The sequence below is a fragment of the Dermacentor variabilis genome, chromosome 7 (assembly GCF_050947875.1).
Source record: "Dermacentor variabilis isolate Ectoservices chromosome 7, ASM5094787v1, whole genome shotgun sequence".
NCBI lineage: Eukaryota > Metazoa > Arthropoda > Arachnida > Ixodida > Ixodidae > Dermacentor > Dermacentor variabilis.
In genome coordinates this window covers 45,050,078-45,070,591 of record NC_134574.1, presented here as the reverse complement: position 1 = coordinate 45,070,591, position 20,514 = coordinate 45,050,078, and the positions used below count along the sequence as shown (strand labels likewise).

At 47.6% G+C, this 20,514-nt stretch overlaps 1 protein-coding gene across 3 annotated transcripts in view; it reads left to right on the top strand.

The window, feature by feature from the left end:
* The window catches only part of LOC142587416 (signal-induced proliferation-associated 1-like protein 2), a 194,338-nt gene that overhangs the window by 40,803 nt on the left and 133,021 nt on the right, over window positions 1-20,514 (top strand). For all 3 annotated transcript variants that reach the window (XM_075698427.1, XM_075698424.1, XM_075698426.1), the window contains exons 2-5: window positions 2,893-3,491; window positions 5,464-6,114; window positions 10,754-10,956; window positions 14,863-15,011. In XM_075698427.1, the coding sequence (XP_075554542.1) occupies window positions 3,022-3,491; window positions 5,464-6,114; window positions 10,754-10,956; window positions 14,863-15,011 (1,473 nt within the window). In that variant the 5' untranslated portion in view covers window positions 2,893-3,021. The remainder of the gene's footprint in view (window positions 1-2,892; window positions 3,492-5,463; window positions 6,115-10,753; window positions 10,957-14,862; window positions 15,012-20,514) is intronic.

The following is a 20,514-nucleotide window of genomic DNA, read 5'->3' as shown; positions in this document are numbered from 1 at the left end:
TGCATTTCGCTCATGTTTGGTGCGTCGTAGGCACCAAAGGCAGGAGTTGTGGCACCTATGTTAACATACGAAATGAAATTTGAACTGCACGGCCATGGTGACATAGAAGGCGGAGCATTGCTGGCATGCCCCACGGCGCCGTATCCTTCACAGTGTAAGGCTTTGAAGAAGGAGCAGGAGCACAGTAGAGGCTGTGTCTGATTGCCAATAACTCCACTTCTTCTAAACGCATTGAAGTACTTTTTATGACAAAGTATTTCTGAAATAGCCTATTTTAATTTCAAATGCCTTTCTCTACTTCAATATTAAGTGGTTCAGGACCCCTTTAAGCTTCCAGTGTGCCACAGAATTATTTCCCAGGGGCTTGGTGACAGACCTTGCAACTGAGACAGTGGCTTTGAGATCTTTCGTAAGAGATGTACATCGCAGTGGTGGAACAGCAGCCATCCTGCTCCCAAATGGTATTTTAGCGGCAAACTGCGTTGAGCCTGCACCAAATGAAGCAGAAGGACAAGAGCCTCCTTTTGTTGGTGCTGCTTCAGCAGTACGACAAACCATAACCTAAGGCATTCTAAGGTCTAAAGCTGCCACCATCATCATCCTGGAGGTCTGTGGAGCAGCCACAGCCATGGATATAGCTGATGCTTTCGGTAGCAGTAATTGGTTGTTCATTTTTGCATAACATGAACAAAAGGAGATTAAGAAACTTACCGCCGACTGCACTCTATAGCTTCATCTGCTCACACCTGAACAGCGGTCAGTAGTGGGGGTGGGGTTGAGGAGGGGAAGGGGACCAGGAGAGAAGATGGAGTAGGTTAGAGGGGAACTAGTTGCATACTGTACAATGACACAAAGAAATAAATGTGACTATGCCATCGGTTCTGCATTTGCTGTTTTCACGATTTTGTTGCGTTTTTCTCGGACGGATGTTTAAATCTAGCGCCGTTTGTGACTGTAGTTTGGCATTCCTTGTCCTGCCAGCATCACACAAAGCTTACTCAAGCAGGGTGTCTGATCAAAAACAAGCCTCAGATAAATTCCAGTTGCACAATATTTAGTGCAGTTGTTGGTGGTGCCACCTTAAAAATATCTTGCAATACGTGTCCTGAATAACAAAATTGAGGCCCTCGGTTCCCCTTCTTCTCTCATCTACTCAACCATTGACATATAATTTGCTTATAGGTGGGGACCTTTCTCGCAATTGCACAAGATCAAAAGAGTTGATTCTGTGGTTGTAATTTAATCAGCTTTCACATTTTCCATGGCACAGTTATGTGGAAGAGATTGTGCACGTTAGACCTGTGGACATCCTCACTGTAACTTAAGCTTATTCATGCACATCCTAAGGTGTGGTCTTGTTGATATGCTCTAGTTACATGCTGAAGCATGCTGAACACGCAGTGCCCGTTGCAAGCCTAAACGGTAGAAGCAGTTTTATACTGTAGTATGCTCACAAAAAACGACATTCTATTAAAAATGAATGAAACTAGTTTGGTCATCCTTAATTTGAATACCTTATTGATTCGGATAAGGCCGGCTTTCCTTTATTTAGTGGCTATTTCATTTAAAATAGAGACCATATCTGGTACAATAGGTGCATGTTGTACTGTGCAGCAAAAGTGCTTGTCGCTGCTCCACATCAAACTTTTGCTGCGCCAGGACCTGCACCAGAAGATCAAATGGCTGTTGCATCAGTGACATTGCCAAACAAATTTAAAGGAGGATAATGTCTTGGAACATGTCTTTGGCCATGCAGTTATTGGTACAGTGGTTCATCACGGTAACCATCCCTGCTCTGGTTATCATCATTATACTAGTCAGCTTTCAGTTGCGGAGTTTTTCTCCTCGCAAAGGGAGAAAGAAAAGGTGAGAAAAAAAGGCACTGTATATATGATCAGCTAACTGAAATGAAGATGCAATAAAATATTTGAAGCATTTATGGCCCACCTGATGCTTGTTTTCTCGCACACACAGAGCAGAGAATCTTTGCATTTGTTTTGGTTAATAGGCGCTACCACACTGGGAGGTAGGTAATTAAAGAGCAGAAGAGATCGAGTGCTGCTTCTGCTTGGTATAGCGGGCTTTAACAGGGTCACGATGTGGTCATACAACTATTTTCAATTTGTCATTGTAACTAAGAGCAAAGGGGCCAATATGGATATGCACATACAAAAAGATTGGCTGTTTTGTCCAAAGGCAAGGCATTGAAACTTATAGCAAGGTTTAGCATCGTGCTAGAGCACCTAGCACAGTGTTCTAACAATATGTGGAGGCGACATGACACGTTACAGCACATGAGCGATTGCTGCTGGGGAGCCGGAACAGTGTCATCTGATACCAGGCTTGTCGCAATGCTGGCGGGACTATGAATGCTGACAGTGATGTTACTGGCATTGCATCTTGGTGGTGCACGAGGTCAGACCAATAGAAAACATTCAGTGTTTGTCAGCACCCAGTGAAAGGATTCGAAGGATTTTGCCTAACGCTTGGTGTCCATCCTGCTCTGACCAGTGCATGCACCATGTTAACTTGTACAATAAAACAGCACAAAACAGAGGACACTTGCAGAAACTATCTCGGGCTGACTGTTGAAACAGACGTGTGAAAATGAAAACACATGTATACCGCGCGCTTTGGCCATGCAAAACACACTTCATTTCACAACCCATCAGTGTTGCCAGATTAGCACAGTTCAACTACGATATAAAGGTATTCATACAAATTCTCTAGTGCATTAAATTGGCTCAAATTTTGGCAACTTACCATGGGATGTGCATGGTTTTACACGCAAAGTATAATGCAAGCTTGAAAATTTGATGTTGTGGCCCCTATAAATCGTACTGCTAGTTCACAGTTGTTTCCTCTAAGCAGTGATGTCACACTCATCTGCAGGTGGACCCCTGGGCATGGCCAAGCCATCGAGGCCGAGCTGCGGCACAAGTCGCCAGGAACGCCGGCGACAGGAGAAGCCGAAGAGGTGCAAGCAGGACAGCGAACGGCAGTCGCGATGACCGGGACCCGATGAGCTCGAGCGTCCTGCGGGCCTGCTCGGCCCAGTACTACAATGCCTGCCTGCCTCCTGGCGATGCCCTCCACAGAAGCGGCAGCGCAAATCAGCTCAACGGCCATCATGCGCAGCCGCAGTCGTCACCACAGATGCACACGGCAGCCGCATCGATGGTCCATCACCAGACGGCAGTCAGCATGAGCAGCCCAACGTCAGTGGGGCCCGCACGACCTCAGCGGACGCACAGCGAGCGTTCCCAGCGCACATCCCGAATGAGCCTGTACCGGAGCAACAGTAGTCTGGACCTCGACCACAACAATGGGGGTGCAGCTGGTGAGACACTCCGCGGAGGCCCATCGCGGAGGGATTATGGCTCGGCATCATCGCTGGACCTTCTGGCTGCTTCGTCTGGAGGCGACAGCAGCTTCTTTGCCATGCTGCGGGAGTACCGAGCTGGTGGTCAGCGAAGAGAAGATCAACGAAGGTGTGTTTTTGGTGTTGCTTCTGTTATTATGACTAGTAGTAGTAGTAGTAGTAGTAGTAGTAGTAGTAGCAGTAGTAGTGGAAATGTATGGAGATGCTGCTTTGGCCCAGAGATACAGCAATACAAGAAAAACTAATTTACAGCTGCAAAAAGGAAACAGATAAAAACTGTGACAAGCAGTACTCTCTAATTACTATAACCCATCATTCATGGATGCGATGTAGGCAGTCAGCATGCTTAGGTCCTTATGTGGTGTTCTTGGAATAAATGAAACAGCAGTTCTGTTCTTCACAAAAAGTGCAGCAAATGCTCAGATTGTCAAAATATTTAGCATGGCGTCTGACAGTACAATAATTATGCTTCTCAGAGCCTAAATGGGCATTGCACACTTAGCTAAAATATTAAACAAACCCGAAATTAAAGAAACACAAAGTGCTTGCTGAACATAATTACCTAAAATTAGCACGGTACCAAAAGGATCTTCATTAATCATGCACTTGGGCTTCGTACCAGTTAACTTGGAGCCCTCTAGTGGAAAAAGAACTGACTGTTCAAACTTGGGCTCATTCCTAGTGTCCTTTTACTCCCGTTTTATATGTAGCAGGCAGCGTTATGAAGGCTCCAGAGACTTTTCTCGCTGCTTGCACTGCAACCAAAAAATAGGGCCTCACATATGCAAGGTAAGAGTACGCCACATATAATTAGAGATAACATGACGTTTAAAACTTTTGTGTTGTAAAATATGACATAAAATATTACATGTCACAGGTCTAAGTCTATTTACCACCTGAATGAGCAGAGTGACACATATGGGTGACCAGCGGGCACAGCGCATGCCGCTTGCTCTAGAAAAAAAAAACATAGTATGTCGTACACTGGAAGCACGAAGGTGTACAAGTAATCCACGATTCAACGTAATCTTATGCTCACAAGTTGTAGTTGTTATACATGTAGTAGCTATTTCATAGAAAGGGTCGCAGACCGAAGACAACTGCAGCGCTGCAAAACTCACGGAGTGAGGCTTCTGTGGCCGCATTACTTGCGTAGCATCTGTAGTGGCGTGGCCTGCGTGAAACAGAGTATGGCGCGTGTAAGGTGCTGTGTCTAACGTGTGCATCCTTCCTCTATATTTTTTCTCTGCTTGCACAATTCAATTCTGAAGACTCATGCCATCTTGCCTTCTTATGTTCTTTTTGGTTTTCTGTTGTCTTCAGTGTCACGTCCCATGCCCCCAGAATTTGTGCGCTTGGAAACGTACACATTGCACCACATTCTGATACCATGCGCGTCCTGCAGTAGTTTCACAAATGCACTTCAGCATTTCTTCAGTTTTGCCAAGAATTTCAGGCTGATCCTGCTACATTTCCTGAAGCACAATCGCACACTTTTACGTTTACTGTACTCATGGCCCTTGGAACATAGGTATGAGTTGCAGCTGCCCTGATTCTGTCAGTTTGTCAAAGCTTCAGATCAGTTTTTTGTACGTGAGGTTTGCACTACAGGTCACCAACCCATTGGAAGGTTTCCAGTTATGTTTTTTTTTAGCCCAACCTCTTAAAATATGAGGAAAATAATTGTTACAAATTACAAACCCTGGAGCTCCTTAAGTCTTAGTGTGTGCTCTTTGTTTTCATTACTTGTGGACTGGCTGGGTTACCTTTATCATCATTATCATTACCGTAAACTTACTTTAAGTCTGATGTAGAACAAAAGCTTATCTCAGCAATTGGCGGTTACTGCTTGTGCACCCAGAACACCCATAAGGTTCCTAAATTCATCACTTCATTAACCCTATGCCACCCTCAACTGCAATAGTATTCTTTTGCTCACATCCATTCTATCACATCCAGTGGATAGAACATCCGTTTATCCACTTGTTTATCTGTTTTGCACAATCCGTTCGACTTCACTTTCTTTCTCTCTCTCAACTAGAATAGGTCAGTTTAACAGCATTTTGATGCTTTACACACAGCCCTGGTCCAGCCAACATCCAAGAATTTCTGCGGGGCCGTCTTGATCCTGCCCCGGCAGTCCAGAATGCCTCAAACACCCTGGCACATGGAGCGCTCGAAGAAGGATCGAGTCCACGCCTCAAAACTAAGTTCCAGCGCCTTCTGGAGCTCAGGGACCGTGGCAAGGGCTGGAGTCGACTGCCCAATGCTAGCGGAGCAACAGGCGGCAGTGCAAGTGCGACCGCTGGCAGCGCAAGTGGTAGTGCAAACCAGGAGAGCTCGCTGTTTCGGAAGTGGAAGCCAGGTGGCCGAAGCGAGTCCGCAGACGCTCGAAGCCTTGAGCCGTCGCTACCGGATCCGGCTGAGGAACGGCTGCGGAGGCGAGCACTGGCCCACTTCGACTGCCAGAGCCTTGGAGCCAACCTGAGTCGTGCATCGGGTCGTCTGGCGTCTATACTTGGGAGGCGGAGGAATACCACGACGGGTGCGTCTGCTGCCTCCATGCTCCAGCGAGCGGGAGCTGGAGGTGGGCTCAGTGAGGACGGAGTGGAAGGTGTGCCGGATTCAGGGGATGGCCGGCAGAGTGCACTGCTCCTGAGCTGTCCATTCTTCCGGAACGAGGTCGGAGGAGAACCGCAGAGGCAGCTGGGCCTTACCAGGGCAACGTCCAGGTGGGTCAGCTAACTTCCAATGTCTACAGTTCTTAGTAATAGATATGGTCATGGCATTTCGTCAGCTGTGGTGGAGATAATCTAAGGTTTCATTTCTCTTGTTGTCATACTGTGGCACACTGTAAATGAAACAGCAATGTTCAGCATAGTATCTTGCATAAAAATGTATGAAAAGTTTCAGACATCGTTAGGTACATTGTGCAAGGCAATGATCTAAAGATTGACAAACTTGTTGTCCTTGTTGATAGAAGTTTTGCAGAGACAAACATAATTTTAGTGGCAGTCACCCCCCCAAAGAAAAGAAAGAAAAAAAGCTATTGCTTTGTACAGTATCATGCAACTTGTTGGCCATTTCCAAACACCATTTGGCCATTTGGCCATTTCCAAACTGCATAGCTGTTTCATATGTACTGCCGGCCAAAAAAGTAATCGGACCATGGCTTAGGTGCCTGGGGCGGCTGCGGGGCCACACCGGGGCGCTACTATCTCGCTCCACGCGCTGATGGTAAGAGTGCCCCAAGTGACGGCAGACATCGCCCTCACTCTCCCGCGGGGCCTTGTCGGGCTTTATAAATTTCTTGCGCCGTTCCATTGCTCTGGTGCTGACGGCTGCAATGAAGGGGATCATGCATTGCCACTAGTCTAGCACATGGCGCTGATGCACAGTAGTGGACGCCAGCAGGGCATCAAACCACGGCACTGAGAAGGAACGTAAACCCGTTCTGATAGTTGTTTTTGCTTATATTCACCTTATCTTTCATTGCTTGTCGCAGGCGACCAGCGTTGCTCGATTTTAGGCAACGTAACTCAAGTAGCTGCAACGGTGGCTACGGTGACGTGTGGTCTTTCACGCTGGCGCAATAAGTTACAGGTACTAAGCTTTACTGAGGGCACGGCTTTTCTGTCGAGATTGCTTTTCCGGCATTGTCTCCAGCAGTCGGTTTAACATTTATATCGGTAGGGCCTCTGAAAACTGCTTTAATTTGCTACTATAATGCGCAGGCCATTATGAAACTTTACAAAAGTACGGCCAGGAAAATATAATGGGGAAGACGAATTGGAATAACTGGTCAGTCGTGGAAGTTTATTCACAGAAGCATTCCGTGGCTTGAAGGGGTCCTTAGTGCGATGAAAAGTTGCCGTTGACCGCGATGATTGGCGTACTCGTCTTGGCATCGAGTCGTAGAGTGCGGTCGCTGTAGCTTTAAACATCCGCGCAGCGCTTTTCACTCTCACTTATCGTGCTGACATGAAAGAGCGCGCGTCACCATAGCCGCCGTTGCAGCTACTTGCACAATGTTGCCTAAAATCGAGCAGCGATGGGCACCGGCGACACTAATATGAAAGATAAGGTGAATATAAGCGAAACAACAATCAGAGTGGGTCTTCGTTCCTTCTCACCGCGGTTTGATGCCCTGTGGCCGCCTGCTAATGCACAACAGCGCCATGTGCTGGACTACCGGCGATGCATGGTCCCCTTCGTCACGACCGTCAGCAGCAGAGCAACCGAACGGTACACTAGAAATTGATCAAGTGTAATGAGGCCCCACATATGAGTGAGGGCGAAGTTGACGTCACTCGGGGCACTCTCATCAGCAGGCTGAGCGGGATAGCAGTGCCTCGGCGTAGCCCCGCAGCCGCTCCGGCCACCTAAGCCGTGGTTCGTTTACTTTTTTGGCCGATAGTACATTATGATTTCACTGGAGTAGAATGAACTCTGCTATGTGCTGTGCATTGCATGTCGGGCACAACACACGTTTCGGGTGACTGCCGTCACCTGAAAGCATGCCTACCAAGATTGTGGTGCGCCATGCTTTGGCACCAGTGCATTGCTGTGAAGATAGGCAAAGATTAATAAAATGCAGAGTGCTTATGTGCCACTTAGTGGCATTTTTTGCCACCGCGAATGCACCTTTGTAAGCAAGAGCTTCCCCTGCATTAAGTTTCCATTCCTTCACATAGTATGTGCAATTGACTTCTGTTGCACTCATCTAGCCACTGCTATGAAAATGCGAACAGGACACCGCCTGTCTTATGCCTGTGAAGGAGCTCATCCAAACAAGGATAATTCACAGGCGGATGGAGACTTGGTAGTGATCAGCATTGGTTGAACGGAGGATGTGTATGTCTCAGGCTGGAGCCAACACTTCAGCATCAGCAAGAGGACTTGGCCGGTAAAGTGTAACGATTCTATTCCGATGCTATTCCTTTTCGTCCTATCTCAGAGTTTGTCCAAGCAGTGCTCCAACTGTGCTATGACTGGTATTGCCTAGCTCTGAATGGTAGATGGAAAGAATAAAGTCGAATGAAAGAAATCCTTACATTATGCTTACAGTTGTCTTTGTCAGGCCAACAGTTGCTTTCTTTGGCAACGTTTGTGTAGCTCACTGGAGGAATAAGGCAGTTGTGTAGAGAAGAATGAGGGAAGGGTAAGTAGTAAGAAACCCGCCGCTGTATCTTAGTGGGTGTGGTACTAATGCACTGCTGAGCTTGAGGTCAGAAGTTCAATTCCCAGCTGTGATGGCCACCTTTTAGTGGGGGCAATATTCAAAAATGCTCGTGCACATTAGATTTAGGTGCACATTAAACAACCCTAAGTCGTCAAAATTAATCCGGAGTCTCCCGCTACGGCCTGTCTGGTTTTGGCATGCAAAAACAAGATTTTTTATGTATGAAAAGAGGGGCATTCAGTAGTGATGTTGAGATCCAGCCATCGGACATCCCTTGATCATGCATATTCCTTGGTCACTTCATCTCCATCTTCCTGGTAACCATCCATCTTAGCTGTATGACCTCACCATGGGCATATGTATGACTAGCTGTGTCGCAATCGAAACCTCTCAGTAGAGGTCGCACCAGAGCTGTTGCTCATGGAAAAGGGGTTGTGCTGCCAGTTCTCACAAGTAGGAGGGAAGCCCCTACTTTTTGCTAGAACTTGCAGCACAATGTGAATAAAACCGCTACAGACACGGGACGGAGTATGACAACAATACAGGGCAGTCCTGTGTGACTGCCCTGTGACCGCCCTGTGTTGTCGTCTCCTTCCGTCCCGCTTCTGTAGCAGTTTTATTTACAATGTCTCACCAACTGGCCTACAACTTTACCCTGCTAAATTTGCAGCACAACCTTCGCCCCCATGTTCTGTTGCCATCTCTATTGAGCACCTTTCTTTTTTTTTAACAGTTGGACTTCCCTCATCCTTCTCTTTGCACCTGCTCATTCTCCTCCCCCATCGGCAGTGGGCGAGAGTGAGCTACGTAAGCACTGCCGAGCAAAGCACTTCTTGTCCTGACGATCGGGAGTCCCCTTGCTGAAAGATTGACTGTAGGCTGTGATGATGATGATGAACTGTTGATGATGATGAACTGTTGATGATGAGAAAACGTTTCGCAATAACACGTTTGTTTCCTGGTGTCTTTGTCACTTAAATGCCTTTTAAAAAAAACTTCTTTTTTCTTTTTTACGCAACCAATTGTTGAGCTGTTTGTACCAATTTCTGTGTGCTTTAAAGGGTCCTTCACCGGGTTTGGCCATTTTAAACAGACAAGCTCAGTGCATGCAATGTGTGTTGTGTCTGCAAAGCGTTGTGCTGATGCATGCTACGTAAACAGCTGAAATTTCCAACTGAAAGCTGCCACCCTTCTCAAGGGAGCCCCGCTCCCAGCCGGGAAGTCTAGGTCAGACGCACAAGTGCTCTTACATAATGCGCCTTACTGAAGCGCCGTACTGTGTCACATGCCTTCGAGAACTCTGTAATGCTACAGCAATTATTTGTTTGATCTGTTGCTTCACTAGATGATTTAAGCTTTAGAGGAATAATAAAACCTACAAACCGGAGCTCTGCAAGTCTTCCGTCGCTGCTGCCTTCTTCTCTTCGCTTCTCCTCTCACAATGGCCCTGCTACCATGTTTCTCGCTCACGGCACGAGGCTCTCCAGTGATTCTTCTTTCTCTTCTGTGACTTCTTCTGTGTGATCATACTCGTGCATTCGTCGTCTTCGGATTTCTTTCGCAACACACCATGTGCATCTTGCGAACGTAACACTTCTCCTTTCAGTGCCCCTTTGTAGCAGCAAGGTCTGCCACGCTAAATTCTGTTTCAGTACCTTTATTGAAACCACACTTGGGTGGAAAACAACTACATAGGTGACACACCAAAAAAAGTGGGACATTGCCAACACTTTTGTCCACATTGTCAGTGCCAAATTTATGTCACCACTCTCAGCTTAATCTGAAGCAAGAAATTATGCGCAATATACGATCCTGCTTTGTGTGCTTATTATAATTTGCTCAAGTTTTGCATTTATCTGCTTTAGATGCTTGCAGAGCAATAAACCACTGAATCTTATTGTGCAAAAGCTGATGCATGAGGGATGCTAGTGGGAAATAGCCCACTGACAGTTGAAAGAGCTCATGAACAATCACTGGCATTTTTGGATGCCCCTCTTTATAACACTAAACAGTTGCAGGTAGTTCATGTGTTGTAAATTTCGAAGGAGCAACTTTTCGAGCCAACAGTACATTCTCGCTGCTTTCTTGCGGCCTTAGTCTGCCACTGCTCCAAGTGATACTTGGCCTTTCATTCTTTTAATACCGCTCACATAACGAGGACTTCTGTCATGTGTGCATGTGTGGTGCAGGGCCCTTCGATCGGGTCGTGGTGGGTCTGCCCGCAACAATGGAAACAACGGCCCCTGGCATCGACCAACGTGTCTAAGCGGACTTGCCATCCTGGAGAGGCCTGGACTGGACGACGGGGCATGTCCCTACCAGCGGCCAGCGACACTGCTTGACGGAGTGGACAGGGGCGCCCTCTACTACAGGACCCACTTCCACGGAAAAGGTATGGACATAATTTTGGGGGCTTCGTCTTAAAGTGTAGCGTTAAACTCGCCTTGCACGGTCACCACTGACAACTATTGAAAACAACAGGCATTGAAATTTTCAACTGGCCTTGAAGCGGATTACACTTGAATTGACTAGGCTTGCAAGGCTTTTCAGCCTCAACCTAAAGAACACATGACTGAGCTGAACAGGTTGTGTAGCAGTGAACAAAAATATGATTAGTCATAATTTTCATTTCTTTTTTTTTTCTTTTTCATTTCACCCTCTAACGTAGCGAGTTCCCTTTATTTACAGCTGTACAGGAGGTTGGTGAGATGAGGTTGAACTTATAGCTGGGCACCTCATTAAGAGGTTGTTTGAATACAGTCGAACCCAGATATATCGAATTTGACAGGGATCGGAAAATAGTTTGACATAGCGAAAATTCGATATACAGATGTAGGCCAAAAAAGCACTCACAATCATAAAAAATTCTGGCTTACCGATTGGAACAGCCGTGAATCACATAGCATGTGCACACACTATGAAAGCGCTTTATTTCACGGAAAAAAAATCACTAATTTTGGGCTGCTTTTTCCTCTGGAAAATGAAGTTTAAAACACTAGTCTCAATCTTCTCGAGACTGTCCAGGTGCGAAAGCCCAGTGCCTTCCATTTCGCCGCAACAGTGCCGAATCAGGCTGAACGCTGATGCCAGTACAGTGGCTGTGCACGGACGCGTGTCTTGGAAAACACAGTTGCCCTCGTCGTCGCTGGAATCGCCGTCTTGAACGCCAGCTATTCCGGCCACAATGTCCTCGTCAGCGAGGTCGGCTACCTCTTGAACTTCGCTGTCAGCGTTAATGAAGTCATCAACAGTAACTTCGGATGGGACAGCGCCGGGAAAATTGGACAAGTCGCGGAATGCGTCCTCCAAGCACTCATCGTCATCTAAAGCTTCCGAACATTCATCTCCGGCCACTTCAAGGCCTGCCTTGCCGAAATAGTTGGCTACTGTGGCCTGCTTCACGTCGCCCCAAGCGCCGGTAATCATCTGGATCGCGCTGAGCAGGTCAATCTTGAGATCGGTTCCCGTGCGGAGGTTTATGAGGAGCTGTTGAATAAGTCGCTTCCGATAGCCTACCTTGAATGCCTTTATGATACCCTGGTCGAGGGGCTGTAGTCTCGCTGTGGTGTTCGGCGGGAGAAACTTCAATTTGATGTGCTGCAGCTTGCAAGTCGTTTGATGGGCCGAACATTTGTCTACCAGAAGGAAAACTCGGCAGCCCGACTTGCCCAACTCAGCGTCCCAAGCCTGCAGCCATTCAACAAAAAGTTGACGTGTCATCCAGGCCTTCCTATTACAGCCGTAGTGGAGGGGAAGCTGTTTACAGTTCTTGAAGCAGCGCGGTGACTTGCTCTTCCCGATCACGAATGGCCGTAGCTTGCACGAGCCGTCCATTTTGGCTGCAAGCAGCACCGACACATGCACTTTGCTCATTTTACCGCCGTGGCATGAGGTTCTGCGAAGAGTGAGTGTCTTATTCGGCAACATTTGCCAAAAGAGACCAGTTTCGTCTGCATTGAAGATTTCTGCAGGCGAAAACTTCTCAGTGATCTTCGGCCACTCCTCAGAAAGCCACTGCTGCATCTCCTGGCTGCTGACAGCCCCACTTTTGCCTGAAATGGCCTTTCCTATAATGCCGTGGCGGTTTTTAAACCGTTGGAGCCATCCAGTGCCACTGCAAAAGTTCTCTTCCCCAAGAGCCGTAGCAAACCATTTGGCCTTTTCGATTAACATCGGGCCATCCTCGGGAATATTTTTCGCTCGGATTTCAAGAAACCACGGATAGAGTGCCTTCTCCACTTTGTCAAAAGCAGCAGGGCGCACACGACATGCTCCCGAGCGACTTTCCTTACCTGCTTTAAGCTTGATGTCCTGCTTGTTTTTTAACAATGTACAGTACTTAAAGTACTCCGCAGAATGTCGAATGCGTCTGCCACAGAGGACTTCCTTTCTCCATTCTCGACACGCCGGATTACTTCAAGCTTTCTTGCAAAGTCCAGATTCTTCCTCTTTTTTATGTCCGCGGATGCCATAGCTCACCAGATGACTGCAATCACACACACTACACACGGCACGTTGAAACAGAGGTATGCACAACAAAACGCGCAATGCGCAGATGGAGCAGTCCGAGCGAAGCCTGTTCGAGCGGCAGTCAACGGGGCTGCGAAGGAACGACAAAGGGAAAAGAAAGAAGAGAGCAGGGAAAAAGATTGGCGGAATATGCCATCGAAGGCGCTGTGTTCGTGTTTTGAGCCCTCTCTGGCTCTCTTGTCTCCCCTGGGCCACGAGCGACCGTGCCGACCCCCCACTCTCTCTCTCTCTCCCTTTTCCCAGAAAGCGTGGCTTGGAAACGTTGCCACGTCTCCATGCCGCGCACTCTCTTCGCTGAGCTCCAATGCCCTTGCCCAATGCACACGCCGGCGGTAGAGGAGGAGCGAGAGCTCGCGCCGGTGGGGCGCAAGAACGGGGGAAAGGCTCGGCATCTCCGTCGCTAGGCGACGGCCGCGCATGCGCAGAGGAGGAGCCTGCTGACGGACTCTGCGGAAATGTCTTCCCCTGAGCATAGAGTTTCCTACAAAAATTACTAGAGGGAACTCTGGCACTGCAGTCGTTGTCCTACCATGGGAATGATGGGAAGTACATGGATTTGTCTGATCTTCGTGCTTGTGGATTCAGACGTTCTTGTGGCTTTGTATATTACGCTATATAGATCTTATTGTCGTATATTTCGGCGCAATCTATATTCTTCAAAGTGCAGAAGACGCCGGGAACGCGTACAATTGCTATGAATTGCAACGATGGAGCTTGTACAGGTGGCCAAATTGAAACGCGCCAAGCGTCTCAAGGCACTGGCATGCCCGCGATAAATTCATAAGGGCGTTTCATACGCTTGTCAATACGTGCGTCCCTGGCTTAATGGTTTCAATATCAGGCTTCTGTGCTAGAGTACCTGCGTTCGAATCCTGCCATTGGGCAATTTTAATGTTTATTTAATAATTTATTACGCAATACACTGTTGAAAATGACGAGTTTACAAAGTCAGAAAGCCGTTCGAAGCCAAAAAGACGAAGTTTAGGCAAATCCATGTACTTCCCATAATCCCCATGCTCGGACAAACGCTCCCATTGTAGCTCCCGTAGACACTAGCACCAGAGTTCCCTCTAGTAATTTTTGTAGGAAAATTTATGCCCCTGAGGACAGGACATGAATGTCTTTGGGAAAAGCGCACCTTCCAGGGGCACGGCGCGGCGTTCAATATATCGAATGTCCGACAAAAATGGAATTCGATATACTACGCAATTGTCCTATACTTTTACATAGTATTTTGAAGGGGGTAATCTAAGTGTTCGATATAGCCAATAATTCGAAATATGCGGGTTCGATATATCTGGGTTCGACTGTACTATGTTACTGTGTCATCATTCTTCTGGCTTTTGTTGTGCAGGTAATTTGTATGTGTTTGTCTTTGTTCCCTTTTCCTAAAAATATCCTGCACTCTGTGTAAGAACTTGTCTGTCATTACCTGCATCCTGACAAAGCTCCTTGCCAAATCTGTCACTCGGGATACCGAGGTACTCTTGACGGGGGGCAGCCGACATTTCACCAGTTGGACATTTGGCTCAGACTGCCAGCCTCCTTCAAAATGGACTGTCATTGAGATGTCAGTGTCACTTGACATTGCTGTGAAAGTTCCGATCAGCTGTCGTTCACTGCAGCTGTCACTTAAAAGAGTAACTAAAGGCAAACATTGAATCCATGTAGATTGTTAGATTGCCATCTCATAAGCATCCCACTAGTATTTGTTTTATACCGAGGCCTCACTTGTTTTGGCCAAACCCTCCCGACCATTTTCGTGCAGGTCACCAAAACTGGTTTGGCATTGACGAACGGCTAGGACCAGTTGCAGTTAGTCTGCGCAAGGACCGCCTTGATGTGCCAAATTCCGCTAGACCGTCACCTGGTGGAGCACCACAGACACTCTACAGGATCATCGTCCGAACGAGCGAGGCAAGTACTGTTCGTGTGGAAGGAGCACAAGCACCTGGTCTGTCCTCCATGCATACCTGCCAATTCTCCCAATTTTTTTTTTGTCATGTTTGCAACTTTGGGCTCGTTCTACGATTATATTGATGTCGCATGGGGGTTGCACCAAGTTTTATGAAAGAGAAATTCCATTTGCAAAAAGAGGTTTAAAAGCATTGAAAGATGCAAATTCGTGAAAGGTGCATACAGAAAAGAAATTGTAATGGTACCTGCAGTGTGGCAGCATAAGACGCTGTATGCCAGAGGGCTACTTGCTTCAAGCAAGTTTATTAAACCATGTTGCTGAAGCACAAATTGAAATCTGCAACAGCAGTGTCACTGAAGAAGGTATTGTGATTTAAAAACTACGTGTTTTTTGTCAATTTCTACTGTTCCAAGTTTGGTGCTGCTTGCACGCTGTGTCTGAAAGTAGATCATTGTTAATAAAGTGCGTATGTATCCCATGAAAGGTGCGTGCTCCATGCAAAATAAGAAAAAAAAAGCATGCACGCTGTTCCTCTCCTTATGCCTGCAGGACGAGTTGTAATGGTCGCAGTTCAACGGATATGTTTCTGTGACCTCTCAAATTGGTGCTGCTTTTAGGCTGCGACCAACTGTCCCAAAATTATTTTCATAATGTCTTACTGAACCCTGATTAGCCTTCTTGACTTCTACCCTGCTGTTCTCTGGATCGTGCCACATTCTTGCCAACTAGTAAGTAAGGTAGTGCTTGCCTGCACACCTGACTGTGCATGGTGTAAAAAACTAAAACTGCCTTGTTTGGTCTTGCTTCCTATGGAAATATGCCAAGAGAGTACGAAACAAGCTTGCCAATAGACAGTTCAGTAACCACTGACAGAAAGTGCAAGCGTGCTATACCAACTTACCCAATCTTCAATATTTATGTTACAACATTGACTCATTATGAATCTTGAAAGTTATGAGAAGTAATGAAAAGTGAGCTCATTGTAAACGGCTCACAGGACACTGATGGTAAATACAGCAGAACCTCGTTGTTACGGTCCTGGGGTACGATTTTCTGGGAAACACAATCTTTCAGCAGCAGCATTCAGTACGTTGCCAGACTGCGATAGTATCGTATGTTTTTACGCTGCTAGATCCCATGCAAACAAGGAAAGGCGCGAGGCGCATGCAATCGAGAGCAGTAACCACCCGCTGCAGCAGCTTTCCCTCAATACTTGCCCACCCGTCTCGTGCGAAGATGCGGCGTGCACTCAATTTCCTGTTCCGGTACCAGCAAATCTCCTCCGGGGTTGTAGCACACTCCATTCACAGCTATCACTGTCGGCCCTATTGCAGTAAGCACGTTCACCTATCTGCATCACGGTGCCCACACGCACTGCCGTCCCCTGCTGCAGGCTGTGTGAAGTGAGTGTTGTTTCTCTCTGTAGGCACCATGTTCCAGCCAACCAACTCGATTTCGTTTCGGTAAAGCGACAACATGCTTCTTGGGTTACTCGGGCTTCACAGCTTAATTTGCGTTGGTATCTTCTGCCACAACAGTGTGTGTCTCGTGCTGCACCGATTTGCACACTTTGCTTTAGGTAGATGTCAACTACAGTTTGGTCTGTCAAATTTTTTAGTGACTTCGGATCATACGTTTTCCGGTTAGCATGTTTTTTTACTTACGTCTTTTCCACATTGTGTGAATGAGGTTATGCTGTATTATGTTAGGATGGATTTGTAAATTCGTAAAACTCGTAAAGAGGAAAAGGACAAACCATGGGTGGCAATACCACTGGGAACTTCCTCCACCAGCTCCTCATCACATCGGAGATTTTCAGTGTCTGCTTTGGGCTGGTTAATCGTTTAGCAGTAGAGGAGATTTGCATTCCTGAGGCAATCAGTGTGAAAAAAAAGAAAGAAACTAGACACGACAAAAACAAAGATGAACACAGCCCTTAAATATAACCTGTCTGTCATATCAAGTTTTTTTTGTGCTGCTTGCATCAAGAATATAATACAAACTCTCCCAGCAAACTATCCTTCAGGAGAATTGTGTTGTATTTTGATTGAACAAAAGATTTGGCCCGTGAACTTTCGTAACCCTCTGTTCAGCAATTGCTCGAATGCAAGAAAACACTTTAATATCCATGACGTTGCACTTACATCCTAGCACTATAGTTTTGGCATGACACGCATGAAATGGAAGAGTGCCTTTCATTTGATCCACTAGTAGGGTACCTTTGCAGGCCAAATAAATTAACTACCATATTTATTCGTGCAAGGTTCATGCTTTTCTTTTTCAGATTTTTTACAGGGTGTGGGAGTAAAATCTGATTGGTTGTGATTCACCCCTACCCCCTTGGCGTCAGAGACGGTCTGCACAGGTGGCTCAACAGGTGATTTAGGCTCAAAGGACGCAGACGCTGATGTATGAATGAACAAAACTTGTATTAACAAATAATTTGCAAAGTTCAGTTACAAGATTGCATGGTTTCGACAGTACATCGGTTACAAAGAGTTACACTGGTTTGGACCGCATAGGCCGACCCTATTTGGCCGAGCCGATGGTGCTTAGCACCGAAGTACGGTCTACAACCGATCAGAGTGCTGCGGCCCCATTTTGTGGACCCAACGCTGCACCCCGAAATGTTTACTGGCGAATTACTGATGGTTTGCTTTCCAACTGGACAATCCGTTCACCAATCCTTGCTTTTGTTAGGACTTCCATGCCTGATTGGCCAGTCGAACAACCAACCATCTCGGAACACTTTTTTAGTAGAGTTCACAGCATAGAATCCTGACCCAAAATACGCAGCATACAGCAACGAAAGCGTAAGGGTCATGCTATCAATATATGTTGGAAGTTCCGAGAAATGGCACGTCAGTGCAGCTGGTGTAATAGAGTGCCAACAAGCAAAACACATGCGTAAAACCTTAACTCTAAGAAGCGTCGGGATCGTGCTGCCAGTCCTAAGACACGTGCGCAATGCAACCAGATTCCCCGGGGGCCGAAGGCCATGTGGCACCTTTAACAACCACTTGTTTGCGAGTTAAACTGCCAGTGAGGAGCACGGGATAACTGTCCACCAGGCAACGTCAGCCCTGTGTCTGGACTGCAAGACAAAGAAAACATTCTTTCGATGCCTCAGATCCGAGACAAAACTGTAGGCTCCCATGTGGCTCTAAGAATCCACACACCGGTCAGCGCCGTAAAAACCATAAAAAGTAATGGTGGTCGTGCATCTGGTCGGCATCATCCGATCCACACTGCCCGTGTGTGATGTTATTGGGGCCGGATCACTCCAGAAAAAGGGAGAAGCAGCACGCGAAAGCACAAACACACATCGGACTTGTATTGACGTACACGACACAGATAACGGCACACACACGTGACAATTTCCCAAAATGCCTCATACGCGACATGCACTATCTCCATGGATGGGTGGATTATGATTGGCCTACAGTTCCGGCGCAAGCGTGTGTCGCCTTGTCTGAGACTGATGCTGGCCAGCGGGGTCGGACAGCAGTGTCGGCCGGCGGGTCGGACAGCCGTGTAGGACGTCCGGGTCGGACACCTGGGTCGGACAGCTAGGTCGGACTGCCGGGACGGACGGCTGGGTCGGACAGCCGGGTTGGACGGCCGGGTCGGACCGCGTCGCGGGGCTCAGGTAGCCGGCCGCAGTCACCGGGTCGCGTCCACAGCTGGCGGGGTAGCCCTGTGGCCGCTCACCCGAACGCTCGACCGCCCCGGTTCAGGACCGCCAGCCTCCTGGACCAGTGCCCAGCGGAAGAGCGGGGCGAGGTAACCTCCCAGCAGTCACCGTGTTGCTTCGGGTGTGGCGTATTGGCGCGGGCGGCGATAGCTCCTCTGGGCCAGACGCCCAGCGAGGAAGCTGTTTTCCGTCGACCGCCGAACCTCGCGCACTGCTCACGCCACGGGCCACACTCTCGCGCCACGCTTTTTTGAGGCGCCACTGCCGACGCTCCCGAATCGGCGTTGATGATGATGATGACTCTCTTGCGGGTATTTGCCAAGATTCGTCCTCTTCGCCCCCGCACGGCGCACCGTATGTTTGTTTTGCACTCCCGCATAGCACATATTATAACAATACCCCCCTTTTCGAGAAAGTTGTTCACAACTATTCTAAGACAAGGACGCGGGATGGAAAAAAAAGAGAAAAAGGAAAATTGTCTTGTACGTTTGTCCACTTGTTCATGTACGCACTCGACACATATTGTTCACAGGGCGTTGCGCCCAGTTAAAGTACTAATGCACAAGTCTATTCGCTTTCAAATAAGGATTAAATACTTGAGTGGTCGCATTGTCCAATCGCATTTTGCTAAATGAGCATGTGATTACGCGCGACTCAAGTTGTCAGCTCCGACATTGTCACAATCTTTCATATAGTTAATAGTAAAAGAATACTCCTGCAAATGGAGACTCCAACGCAACACTCTGTTGACGTGCCTGGCGCGCTCCTCTGTGGGCTTGTTTCCGCTGGCATGGTCCCCGGCGCTTTCTCGACTTCGGAGGGTCTTGTGTCGGCGCTTCTAAGACTTCAGGACCGAACGAACTTGATGTCTTGCACGCACACACAAGCACACACTGACGAGGAAGTGGAGCGGCCTGTACTTTCCCTTTAGCGGTTGTCTTTTGGCACTTGTCGCACGACTTCACGAAGCGTTTTACGTCTCTGTGCACACCTGGCCAATAAAATTCTTGTAGGACACGATCGGTTGTTCTCCTGATACCTTTATGTCCTGCCATGATGTTTTTATGAGCCACTTCTAATACGCCATGTCTAAATGCTTTTGGTATGACCACCTGCTTAAAGGTTCTGCCAGTGGCCTGGTGGTAAAGGCGATACAACAATCCTTTTTCTTGAACGAATTCGTAACTGTGACCCTTTTCCGAGTTAAACGACTTGCTCACTTTGGCACAACTATGTTTCAGCGTGGGGTCTTTCCGCTGTTCCTTAATGAGTTGTCCTTTTGTCACGTCACGTAGGACGTTTGTCGGAACGCACAAGGGAAGAATCTTGCCTTGTTCTTCAGTTCTGGCTTCAGCCACGCTCGATACATGCTGAGGCTTCCTAGGCGCCTTATTCAGCTTCATTTCTATCGGCGACGACTCAGCGTTGGGAGCAGCGGGGCGCTTCCAGTCAGAATCCGGATCGTATGGCCCTCTGACGCCTGGAAGATTTCCCAGAACAAGGTCGTAGAGGGGCTCGTCCATACATGCCACTGCTAACTTGCCTGTAAAATACGGCGTGTTAACTTGCACGACAGCTTCAGGCAGGTAACTTGTTGAGCCGTCCAGAAGAACGACGTTGCTCGTTCTTCCCGTCATATACATGTCTGGAACGAGTTCTCGTCTGACAATTGCGGTATTACAACCGGTGTCTCGTAGCACACGAACACTTTTTCCCAGCAGCCGGCCTTCAACCACTGGCATCCCGTCGATGAGGAAAGTTACAGCATTCCCAGGGTTCTTGTCGTCGCTGTCACTTGATCGGCGAGT